Source organism: Aulostomus chinensis, chromosome 22, assembly GCF_037954235.1.
Source record: "Aulostomus chinensis isolate RoL2024-O1b breed Wild chromosome 22, RoL_Achi_v1.0, whole genome shotgun sequence".
Classification (NCBI taxonomy): Eukaryota; Metazoa; Chordata; class Actinopteri; order Syngnathiformes; family Aulostomidae; genus Aulostomus; species Aulostomus chinensis.
In genome coordinates this window covers 2,337,886-2,349,779 of record NC_141341.1, presented here as the reverse complement: position 1 = coordinate 2,349,779, position 11,894 = coordinate 2,337,886, and the positions used below count along the sequence as shown (strand labels likewise).

The window sequence follows — 11,894 nt, the reverse complement described above, 5'->3', positions numbered from 1 at the left end:
TCCTGGACTGTCCCATGGGATGTCCTCTAGAACTGTTTTTTAAGGTACCAGCCTCAGGACTATAGAGGTAATTAAGCAAAGATGCTAATTCCAGCGTTTTTTGTTTTTTTTTAATTATGTTACCATGTTGATTTATGTGCACTGTCCTAAATTCAATAAACTAAATAAAAAATACAATTTTTCATTATTCGTATTTATTACATAATGAAGTAATCTCATGTTAGCACGATTAGCTCGTTTTTTTTCCATCTCTCACAGGTAGAGAAGTAGAGATGCCACTCTTTGATGGGGAGTGTTACACCAAACGCTCACACCTGTGGGTGTGATGTCACAGCTCACGCACCTGCTGTCTCTCTCGTCTCACTTTCACCTCCAAGTGATGATGGAGGTGTCACTCAAGTTGAAGCTAGCTAACAGGAATCATCCGCTTGTTGGTTCTCTCCTGAAGTCCCAAACCTTCCTGGTTGCATCATGCAAGCTCCTCCCTGTGTGTCAGCAGAGCCGCGGCGTGAGTTAACCACCTCCTCATCCAGCAGTGACCATCTTGGGAGAGGGAAATGTTTGTGCTGGTGGTGGTGTATCGCTCCCACCAGGGTCAGCTGGCCTGGCAGCAGGATTATGCACAACTACGGGAGCGGTTAGGTGAAGCCGGTGGATTAAATGAACTTGTTTTGGTCGGCTGTATTTACGCCACTTGGCCTTTCTGCTGCTGTTGCTCGTGTCTTTTGTGCATCTGTTATTCTGTGGCAGAGTCATTTCTTGTTTATTTCCTGTCCTGGTTTTTGTAAGTGTGTTTTTTTGTTGTTTTTCCTCCGGCATAGACACCTAACAGTCCACAAGGGAGAGAGGGGGGGTGTGACATACAGCAAAGGAACTGCGGCCGGGATTTCGAGCGGGGGTCAGCTGCGGTTGTGGCATGCGCTCTACAAAGTTGCACCGCCTGTGCGAGTCTCTGGTAAGTGTTTTTAAGTGTTTCACGTCACGCTGAATATATCGAACCCTGTGTCTACTACAGTACTTTTGGTGAATAAAGTAGTTGTGATTGATCTTTTGTTAAATGACCCACGTCAGTGACGTGTATCTGGACGCCGACTGGCGTGTATGTGGATTGTGAAAACCACCTGATGTTCTAACATGTCTTTGAATCTTCGTTTACCGGTGTGACACGGCTCACTTTCCAAAACCCCAAATCTTTTTCTGCCCTTTAGATGACCTGTTCATACACAGCAAAACTACCGTAGCTTACATACGTGACAACAGAACATTATTTAACGAGGCTTGTTGAGTTAATCCAGATGTGCTATCGCATTCATAGCTTGATGTCACAGCCACGCCCTCCTCCACCTTCTTCCTTTTCCCCCCAATGAGCACACCTGCAGCAGATCCCGCTGCTCTTGTTCTCCGCGCGATCGTCAAGTAGTCTCCTGCCTCTTGCACTCCAGAAACCTGCATTTATGAGGTCTGTCTGTTCTGCCCCCCCCCCCCATTAAAAACTAACAGCTGATGCGTTTGGGTGCTGCGTCACGACAATGATGTCATGAGAACAGCTTACGATGATTGGTCACCTCGGTTCAGCCAAGACAGGATGAGGATTTATGGTGCTGTCTGTCGTGGTGGCATCGAGGCGGAGTAGAACACTTGGAAGGGCCCAACCAGGCAGTTGTGAATGCTTTCCAGTTCCTCACTTCCTTATTTGCAATCGTGAATGATATGAAAATGCCTTGTAAAACTGCGCCGATGCGTAAACGTCCTGCTGACGGTCCTATAATGGGTCATTGACACCCCAATGTGGCTTTTTACCACATTGATTTAACGGTTTTATGTCAGGTCAATAAAGAACCATAAAATAAATGACCCTAAATGTCACACTGTTGTGCGATTGCCTTGGCATTTGCTCTGATATGTAATCTATATTTACGGTATATGAATAAACTATGAGGGAGGCACCTGTGTCACGACAGCGAAAGTGATCAATACATCGACACATGGCGGTGCCTCGGGCCTGCTGGCAGTCGATGCCAGAGCTCCACCTGACGACAAGATGATAGCTTTGTGGCTACAGATCACATATCAGACGGTCTGATGACTGCATCGACTCATCTAACTGATCCGCTCTGACGCTAGAAGTGGGAGGAAATTGGAAGTTTTCCACTGGATTGCTTGTGTGTGTGGACCTGTGTTCCTCTTATATATTTATTTACTGTGTTGAGATGCGCTGTCAGGCCTTCGCTCTGTTCAGCACTGTCTGGTGAATTCAGATATCAGCAGTCTGCTGCTCTGACTGCTGATCAGTTCCATTTAAAGAGAACACTCTTCAGTGACAACACAGCTGGTTCTTCAACCTGCATCAACTGTATCTTTTGTCCACTCGCAGGCAGTAGACTGTGTCATGCTGCTGGTATAAATTGTCTGCAATTCTAACACAGACTAGCAGCAGTCGGCTGGGCTTGAACACCATCCTAAATCTGTCTGGTCCCAGAGAATGTAATCCATTACCTGACAACAGGTCGATTAGACGGAGCAAATAACTGCAAAAAAGGAGAAATCAGATATGGTGGAAGGTTGGGTTTGGGGCTAGCAAACACAGCCTGTAAATCCTTTCATGCTACACGTCAATAAAAGTAAACAAAGAAAACCTGGGCCCTGGGAAAGGCTGATCTTGGCCGGGAGTGCTCCAGTTGTGTTCACGCCAAACGTGAAGCGAGTCTTCATGTTATTCCACCTACTTGAGTTTTCGCACATTCATTTGTTGTGTTTATTTGCCCCTTAAGAACAGAGATCCGCTGGCGTTCTCTCCTGGAGAAAGACAAGTCTGTTACTTTAGTATTCATGCATTTGAAGCACCTTGTAGGCGAGAACGTGGCTGTTCAGATATGCGGTTGTTTTTTTCGAGGTACGGCCTCCATCTGTTGGGCGAGTTCAGGCCCCAAATTAACAATTCTTTGTCTCATAACGCTGCTGTGCTGAGGGACACCAAAACTTTTTCTTTAAGCTCTCTAAAAATTCTGGGTTTGACAGATGGTCAGCGGGTGACCCCTCCAGTTCCTAATGAAGCCTTCTGGGTCAAGTGTCAAGTTTGTTGGGGTGGTCATGGACCCAAATGCAAAACACAGCAGTCGCAGGAAAGCATGGGAGATGCAAATGGACTCACTGTGCATAAAGATATCGGGCCAGGGAACTGCAGAGTCTGGCAATAAGTGACATGAGAAACTGAACTAATACAACTTCATGTACATGAAACAACAAAAAGAGAGAGCTCCGCACAAATGGAATGCAGTGTAAGAGTCCAAACCCGATGTTCACAGGTCAAACTCGAGGAGGTGCATACGCAGACGCGCATGCACCTCCTGTAGCGCAAATATGGGGCGTCCGGCTAATACAGGACGGCTGGCAACCCTATCCATGCGGGACCTTGACAGCGAGCTAAGTCAATTTTTATATCAAGCCAAGACCTGGGGTCAAGCCCCAGTCAACCCAAAAACTGAGGTCACCTCAAGTTCAAGGAATTACACCCCCCCCCCAACACTGCTGACATTCTCCTAGCAACTGTTCTGAGTGTTCCCTGACCACATGGCTAAAGGTGTCGGGATCTGAGGGAATGTAAGTCTGTCCGCTATACACTCTACAATTTCATTTAGCAGACGCTTTTGTCCAAAGCGACGTACAACACAAGCAAGAATTTAGACCTAATTAAGGAAAAGTCCATAGGAAGCGCAAAAGTGCTTCAGTTGTGATTTGGTCACAGGTACTGCCATCTAGTGGCAGAAGAAGTGTTGCCCCCCTCCCCCCTTTTTTTTTTTTTTATATAACAGACATACAACATCACCCAACCCAGTTAGTGCTACATAGTCACTAAGTGCTGGGTCTTGGACCCTCTGACTGATTCTACCCCAAAGAGGAGCAGAGTCAGGTTCAGTGCCTCGGTGCTCTCTGAACAACTGAGTCTTCAACTGTCTCTTAAAAGTAGTGTCGTGGTTATGTACAAAAGTGATTTGTGTTTCTGGATGCCAGAAAATTATAGCCCACACCACATTCCAGTTAATGAATGTGATGGCAGTGTCTTTGACTTCAACTCAGTCCTTTGTGGCCTTGAGTTTGCAAATACTGTGGAAGGGATGAGGCCTCACGTCTCCTTCAGAGGACCCCTTATGCGTTTGAGGCGCTACAAAGTTGCAGATGAAAACAGCAAGTAGCAGGTGGATTGTAATGAGACTGAAGGTCCACGAGTGCCCGAAGGCAAAGAAATCCGAGAGGGTGCTCAGTGCTCCAGCTCAGATAAAGGTGTCAGATGATGGCCCTGGGACCCAGCAGAGACACACACTGGCTTTTAAAAATACCAAAAGACACTTAAAAATACCAAAAGACACAATCTTTGTAACATACAACATGAGAAAAGAAACTCAACTTCTCTTGGAACGTAGAACAGGACCTAGAATACTGTAAGGGCCCCTGTGACGAGGTGCTGCATGTTCCTAAAGAATCTTAGATTAAATTAAAGCACATCCCGGTCGGCAGATGTTCTGATTAACATTCATTTTCTAGACGTCACGTTGTTTAAAGGCTGCATCAGATGTCCTGAGTGTCGTGCTGATATTGAGAGTTTAGAATAATGCAGCAACCGCGGCTGGAATGGATTGAGGACAAACTACACAGCAACTTCACACCCTTTCAGCGCCAGGTGGGTGTTAGAAATCCGGGTTTTGAAAGTTTCACTTCAGTAGCCAGAAATGAGACATGATGAGCTTTTGAAGCTTCGTATCAAAAGGAAACTGAAAGCACTGGAGAGGGGAAAGATCTGATGGTGGTGGACGGGTCCCTGGCTGTTTGGACTCATTGGTGACACAGCATGAGAAGGGGGACGGGCCATCGCTGGACTTGAAATAGAACAGTTCATCCACAGGAGTGATTCCCAAAAGTCCTGGGCTCCATAAACCTCAAACCTCTGCTGCGGACCGTCTCTACCACCACCGACGGCCTCAGCAGGATGTGACATTTTCCTGCGTTTGCAAGCCTGTGACCAAGAGGAAGTGAATGGAACATGAAGCAGGTCTAGTTAATGGAGACAGGACAGTGTTGAGGGCGTTACGGCTCTCTGGTTGCACCATCATGCGGTAGAGGCCGCTATTGTTCACCTTGTGGAAGAATACTGCTCTTCCAGGTCAAAAATCAAGTGAAGAAGAACCAGAAAATAATACAGATCCATGTTGTGGTTCTTCAAGGCACCCGTGGAACTGTACCAAGGCAACTTAGGAGCACTCTAGGCAGGCACAGGGGGAGGAGGATGGATAAGGAATCACTTCTTTTACCAAAATGCATTTTCATCAGCTTTTTGTTTAAAAAAGGGTGGTTTTCAAATGAAAATGTTCAGGTTCTCTGGTAAAACAAGCTTGTACGGTTCAGGAACTTTAGTGTCAAGCTAGCTCCACTCACATAACTGCTAGCTCTGTCACTCACAGACAGCGGAAGCACGGTTTCTGCTGCTCCCGTGGAAGTGGAAGTCGTCTCAACATTCACCTGTACCTGAGCAAGCCAGGAAACCTAACGTTGGTGCTGAAGGGTCTTATTTCCTCTGACCCAGAAGGACCCGGTCTGCCTGTGATGGTGCAAAGGTATTCATGCGAGGTGAGATCCAATCAGCAGCATGTAGGATCAGGTCTTTGCAGAATGTGGGTAGGGGGAGAAAACTGGTGTATTTTTGAGGATTTTAAGAGGACACTGGGTTTTTGTGGCGTACCTCTGGGGGTTGGGTTGACCCAGTTCTGCAGGGTTTTGCTTCGTGGAAAGATAATGCTCGTGTTTCAGAGGCAGAATCATGACCACAACTTTTCCCTGAAGATTGTACGTGATGTTTGGGAGCTGAAGTCACAAAGCCCGGCTGAAAGTGACACGTTCTCTTTGGAGCAGCAGCTCCTTCAGTAATCTCCCCTTTATTCACCACTAATTGCGATCATTATTCCGCCGAGACAGCATGGGATTCCATTATAGCCGTCGCTCCAGTCGAGACTTCTAAGTTTCAGTCGCCTGCATCCCCTCGTGGCTGCCACATACACACGGCCACCTCAGGTTGCCTCAGATCTATACTCTTGGTGAGCAGCAGCGCCAGGGGACCGAGGACGGCTGCCTGGTGTTCCTTTTTTGATGGGGGGGGGGGGGGGGGGCAGAGATACATGTTTCTTGAGGGTAATGCAGTCACACATTCTTGAGGAGTTACTTTGTTCTTTTTTTGTTGCTCAGTTCGTCCTCATGAAGCTGCAACAGAGAGGCAACATTCTCAAGTTTATCATGGAAGGTTTTAAGCGGTCAGGCACTCGGCAGTAGTGGAGGTACTCGGACAAACTCGTCAATCAGCTCGAGCGGCTCACCTCAATTTGAACGATAGTGCAGAGAGTGTTTTTTTAAGAGAACCAAAACAGGAGGGTCCCACGAGGGCCAGAACGACCAAACTAGTGTGCCAACTCAGCAAGAGACACAATAAGAAACAGGTGTGACTTATGAGGACGGCTCAGGAAACGCAGGTGTTTCGCTTCAAGAAAAGGCGGGAAACAAAGACGAGACGTGTTTAGCAAACGAGGACACGGGAAGGGGAGTGAAATAAAACAGGAGCTGACAAGGGATCTGCAGCACCAGGATAAACACACCACGAACACAAGAAACACCACTAAGAGAGAGAGGAGGACAAAAGCTGCAGACAAGATGGCAGTAAGTCACATGACCTCCGTGGCAGAGGTGACCCTGACCTTAAGGGTTGCTTCCAGCTGCTTCTGGTGGAGGGACCCTTGCTTTCTTTAAGCCACCTTCCAGGCTGGAAACACATCATCCCTCAAGTTTGGACGTGAGCTACAAAAGAAGCCACCTCCCCAGAAAGAAGACGATCGGTGGTGGTGGGGGGGGGGGGGGGGTGTTTGTGTGGGGGGGTGTTACCTATAGGGGAACTCAGATTCCTTTTTTTTGGGGCAGCTAGGCCCTCTCTCCTGTAACGTGACGACTGCATAAACCCAGCAGCTGCATCCAGGGAGAGGCTGTAATCCTCACTGATGCAGCTGAAGCAGAGAAAATCAGTTGAAAATCAGTTAAAGTACGGATGGTAAGCCTTAAAAAACAGGTGAGGCTTTAATTATGCAGAAGTAGCACAAATCAATAGGAGCGAAGCGTCTCTAATATCGTTTTTCCACTCTGCCTGACTCTGAAGCAGCCTCCAAAAGTGCACGAGTCCGCTTACAAGATAAGACAAATCAAGCGTGCCTCATGTTTTATTCACAATGTATGTCACTACATTTTTGCTGGAGACTGAACCGAGATGTGGCCACAGATCTCGGTTCAGTCTTATAAAAGTGTTGCAGCCAATCGGCCGGGGACTCGAGCACTTCATTGGAAATCAAATCCATCATTCTTGACGCCGGCTGGAGGGGAAATAGAGAGTTTCATTAAAGAAGAGGCCGTGCTATTGGTTAATTGACAGACATTGATGGAGCTCCCTGGCAGCACCGTCCTCATACTGCTATTTATTTTTGTTGCATCTCAGTTACACAGACTAATACTAATACTAATAATTGTGCTGGCGTGAGGACGCTTGTGTAATGGACCCTCTGAAGGTAATGAGAATTATCAAGTCCAACCTTGGTGTGAACCTGACTCACCGTCCATCTGAGGGACAAAGCGTCTGTGCTGTATGTATGAAGTAGCCCATGCATTGAACCCTTATAGAAATACTTCAAGTGCAATTTTCCTTTCAAGTACCTGGAGGTAGGCGTTGTGAGCCCACAAGGACGCCATGTACTGTATATTTAGCTGAAGGCGAATGGCGTTTGAACACGAACAACAGGACGTTTCTGTTTACAAACTGTCAAGTGATCGATCCGGGATAATCTACATCCTCTTTAATCCAGAAAAAGAAGGTGTGGATTACACGGAAAGATGCCTTCCATCGTTTGTGAATGAACATTTTTTTTTAACGATTTGCTGCTGTCAGCTGTCAGTCTCCGTTAGCTTCAAGCTAGATGTACGTGTCTGGCTCTTTCTGCCTCGAATGCCGGAGGAGAAACCTGTTTGAGTTCATGACACCTGTAAGTCAGCACTTTCAGATTGGGCAGAAGTCAGGAGCAGCGGCAGGAGCAGAGAGATCTGCACCCCCGAAACACGCTTTGCTGCAGTATGGAAAAATTCCACAAAGAGAACGATTTCAGGAGCAATAAGAGGAGGAAATGCAGGAGGACAGAAACTGTAAACAAACTGACGTTCAGCTGAAATATGCAAATCTGTCAGCCGCGCACACGCGACAGTCCTGCTCCGGGACCGTGTCACGTTGTGTGATTAAAGAAGCTTCTGAGCCCCCTCCACATGGCGGAATCACAGTCAAGATGGAGAGTTGCTGAGGCCATCTGCCTCATTAGAAACGTCTTGGCTGCGCGCACGCATCGTTCTCTGCGGTGACGGTGTAGGCAGCACCCGGCGCCGCCTTTGGCAGGAACACGTCCGGCAAGACCTTTTCTGATCGCTGAAACTTCAGAAAAAACCCCACAGGTGACAGCAGGAGAACTCCTCTACTTTGGGTGTTTGTTTCCTCTCTGCCATGCAGCAGGGATGTGGATTCATCTGTGCTGACCAATGGTAGCGGAGCAACCCCCCCCCCCCCCCCCCCCCAACCCTGTTTGAGGATTTATGAGTCAAAAAAATTCTCCCTCTTTGCTGGAGGGAATCTCATTTGGCGCCCTGGTCACGGGTCCAAGATCAAAGTCGGCTGAGTTCCTGTTGCCCTCTTGGACTGGACTGTATTGATACGCAGGCTCCTTATGTTCGGACTGCTGATGGATTTTTTTTAATCCTTTGTTATGCGAAGGGTTGATCGAGCTTGTATTTGTGTCTGCAGCACACGCGTTCGATTCCCGGGACCTGGCGGGCCTCACGTTACAGTGAGCGTGTAGCTGCAGACCAGGCGGGTCTGTTTCTTAACGTCAACAGGACCAAACCACTGGCTGACCGCGGCGAAGCTCAGGAGCGGTTGTTGCGCTCAGTATCACCTACACGCTCATCAATCTCTCACCCTGCTGCTTTTTCTCGACTACTTTCCTGCTGCAGGCTCCTAAAATGGGCTCCTGAGAAGAAGAACCCGGGACCAAAAAAAGAAGAGGGGAAAAATCCAATGAATGTTTTGTAATTAATTAACCCTCATTAATCGCGTATACTAATTTTAACCGTGACAAGCATTCGAAATGTTTTGGTTTGGATGGATTCAGGGAAACGTATGAATAAATCAACGTTAGAGGTAGAAACTACTTTAATATTTCATCGGTGAATGATGAGCCAAAAATGTATTTTTTATTTCATATCCGTGTGTGTGTGTGTGTGTGTGTGTGTGTGTACTGCATACTCAGTATACTATACACAATAAGTAACAGCTTTGCTCCTCTTCCTCGGTCACTGAGGTGCGCGTTCATCTTTGGTCCTCTGCAGACTCTACATAACCGACGTGTGCTACTGCCCTCTGCTGGTGGCCCACAACTCTTTGACCTCACTGTCAAGGTGAGGAGCTGTCATCAAAGGGATTACGTTACTTGGTCAACTTTGATTCTTTCATATAAATGGACCCCAGCATGATGCCGGCGGCCTCCAGTTAGCCCTTCTGCTAACGTGAATGTGGGTACGTCATTTTATCCTTTGTCTCTCCCAGACTCGATCGCCCAATGGAGTCAAAACACGTCATTTGCCACAGAGAAGACGCGTGTTCCTGCGGCACGACTCGTTCTGCCTGATGGGAACGGACGCAAATCCACGGCTATTCGTGGACCTTATACGTCGTTATGTGAAGAACTGGCTTCACGTGACCTCAGCTGAAGACACGAGTGGGTTTTTGTACCTCTGATTACTTTTCAATTCTCCAATTATCCTCTGATCGTTACGACCTCTTCTGCCTTCCTCTTCTCTGCCGCTCAGAGGAGTTTTATATTCCACCTGCATCGAGGGCTTTTACTGAAGCACTTCTGTTCAACGGCGGAGGTGTCGGACATGAATCAGTCACGTCATCTCGCAGAGGTACTGCATGTGTCATCGTGCTGTATTTGTACACCATGCACAGCCTTTGACTGCCAAGAGACGCCTCTGATACACTTGTCAAACGAAGCATTTATGGCACCAAAGTCACTTCTGTAAATAGTGAAGCCATCTGCGGCGTGTCCTCTCCCCGCTCGATGACCTTCAACTCAGCAGCCAGACTCAAAAAGGAGAAATCTCTGAAAAGGTGGTAACTGCATCCAGTAAATCACATTTTCAGAGAGACAGGTGTCTTATAAGGACTCAAACACGGGGACACATTTACCGACCTCACTGTCAAGGTAAGGGAGTTTGAATCCTGGCCGTGGATGAATAGGAGAGAACGGCGTCTGATGCTGCTGCCCCACCTCCTCCCGGGTCGGTGTCATATCCAACCAAGTAGACGGGACCTCTTCCTGCTTACCGTCAGGAAACGAGCTCCATCAACTCCTTCACCTGGGCTAAAGGACCCATTCCGACTTGAAGTGGACTGTCCGTCGTTTGAATCTGAGGCGCCGGTTCTCAGCAGGAGGAGGAGGCGCTGATCCTCATCCAGGGAGGGCTGCAGGTTCCAGACCCATGATGCCAACAGGACCACCCAGACTGATGGAAGCAATGATTCGATCCTGAGTCCCCGACAGTCACAAACAGGGCTGGTGGCGGTTTCACGGCTTTGCTGAGAATCAGCAAACTGAGCAGGAGAGACGACAGAAGAGGTGAAAAATTGGATTTTCTCAAGATTTTGTTTTTCACTGAATTCTTAAACAAGATGATGGATAAAAAATTGAGTCTTTTATCTTCCACCAGTCCATCGCTGTTAATGGACATGTGTGTGATAGAGAGAAAGCCAGAAGGACTGAAAAAGAGAGCTGACAAGTGTTCCCTTTCTTCCACTCAAAAACACTCGCTCTTTCCTCCGCTGCCATGGCACACGTTGTCTTCTTAGCATAAATATAGAAAAGATGAGCAGCGGCCGGTCGCTCTGACAGTCCGTCGGCTCAGAGACATTTAAAAATAGGCCTTAATTATCATACGAAGGATGGACAGGCGGCCATCTTGCTTCTTGTTTACACTGTGGTGCTGCTGTAGTAAATTGGATGCTGGAAATCGACTTCTGAGCTTTAAAAAGCCTGCCTGCCAGAGTACAAATAAAGTGGAGACATTGGTGGAGTAAATACAAAGCAGCTACCCCCCCCATCTCTCTCACACACACACACACAGAGTTACATGCAGGTGCACACTTAGGTAGTCACAAACAGTTCAATTGCTAATTCATTTCCTCTGATTAAAATTCATTAATGAACTAATCCGAAATCTAATTACTTCACTTTTCGGATACACAAGCCTTTCGTGTCATTTGTATGTCCTGGCACACATCATTCAGAGGGGAAAGTAGATGCAAAGATTCAGTAAAACAGTGGCTTATTTCAGTCAGAAAAGCTTGTTGTGGAAGATGCTCTGCATAAAAAGTGTAATTTGCTTTTCAAGTAGTCACAAATATGTGCCCTCAGCTCACAAATAAGTTTTCTCCCTCCTAAATTACTTCTTTGTGACTCCAGACTGCAGAAAGAACCGGCCATGCATATTTAGCTAGAAGCTAACAAAGACCAACTGTCAACAGTAAAACTGTCCAAAAACATTCATTAACAACTGTTGAGTGTATCATTCGGTATAATCCACATCTTCTTCATCCAGCTGTACGCTCGGGAATCCACAAACAATCAGACTTGAGCTGAAAACAAACAAGAACACTTTGGGTTTAGCGCTGCAGTAGTCTAGCATGAATTTAACTCCATACCGTTAGCTGGGCTGTAGCTGCTGAATCTGAGCCTTGCATATTTTCTGAATAGCGATTCAGGGTCTGGAGT

At 47.1% G+C, this 11,894-nt stretch overlaps 1 protein-coding gene across 3 annotated transcripts; it reads left to right on the top strand.

The window, feature by feature from the left end:
• The first annotated feature begins 283 nt into the window (after positions 1-283).
• On the top strand, positions 284-11,596 carry LOC147240303 (uncharacterized). 3 transcript variants are annotated; one of them, XM_086193565.1, is made up of 5 exons: positions 284-508; positions 822-955; positions 9,451-9,519; positions 9,668-9,839; positions 9,931-11,596. In XM_086193565.1, exons 2-5 carry the CDS (start codon positions 917-919, stop codon positions 10,077-10,079), a joined length of 429 nt encoding a protein of 142 aa, XP_086049691.1. In that variant the 5' UTR covers positions 284-508; positions 822-916; the 3' UTR covers positions 10,080-11,596. The 3 variants fall into 3 exon arrangements, 2 of the variants coding, with proteins under 2 accessions (XP_086049691.1, XP_086049692.1); XM_086193566.1 differs by lacking the exons at positions 284-508; positions 822-955 and adding an exon at positions 6,580-6,699; XR_015111235.1 differs by lacking the exons at positions 284-508; positions 822-955 and adding an exon at positions 6,576-6,699 and having other exon boundaries at positions 9,423-9,519; positions 9,668-11,596.
• Positions 11,597-11,894: the final 298 nt, after the last annotated feature.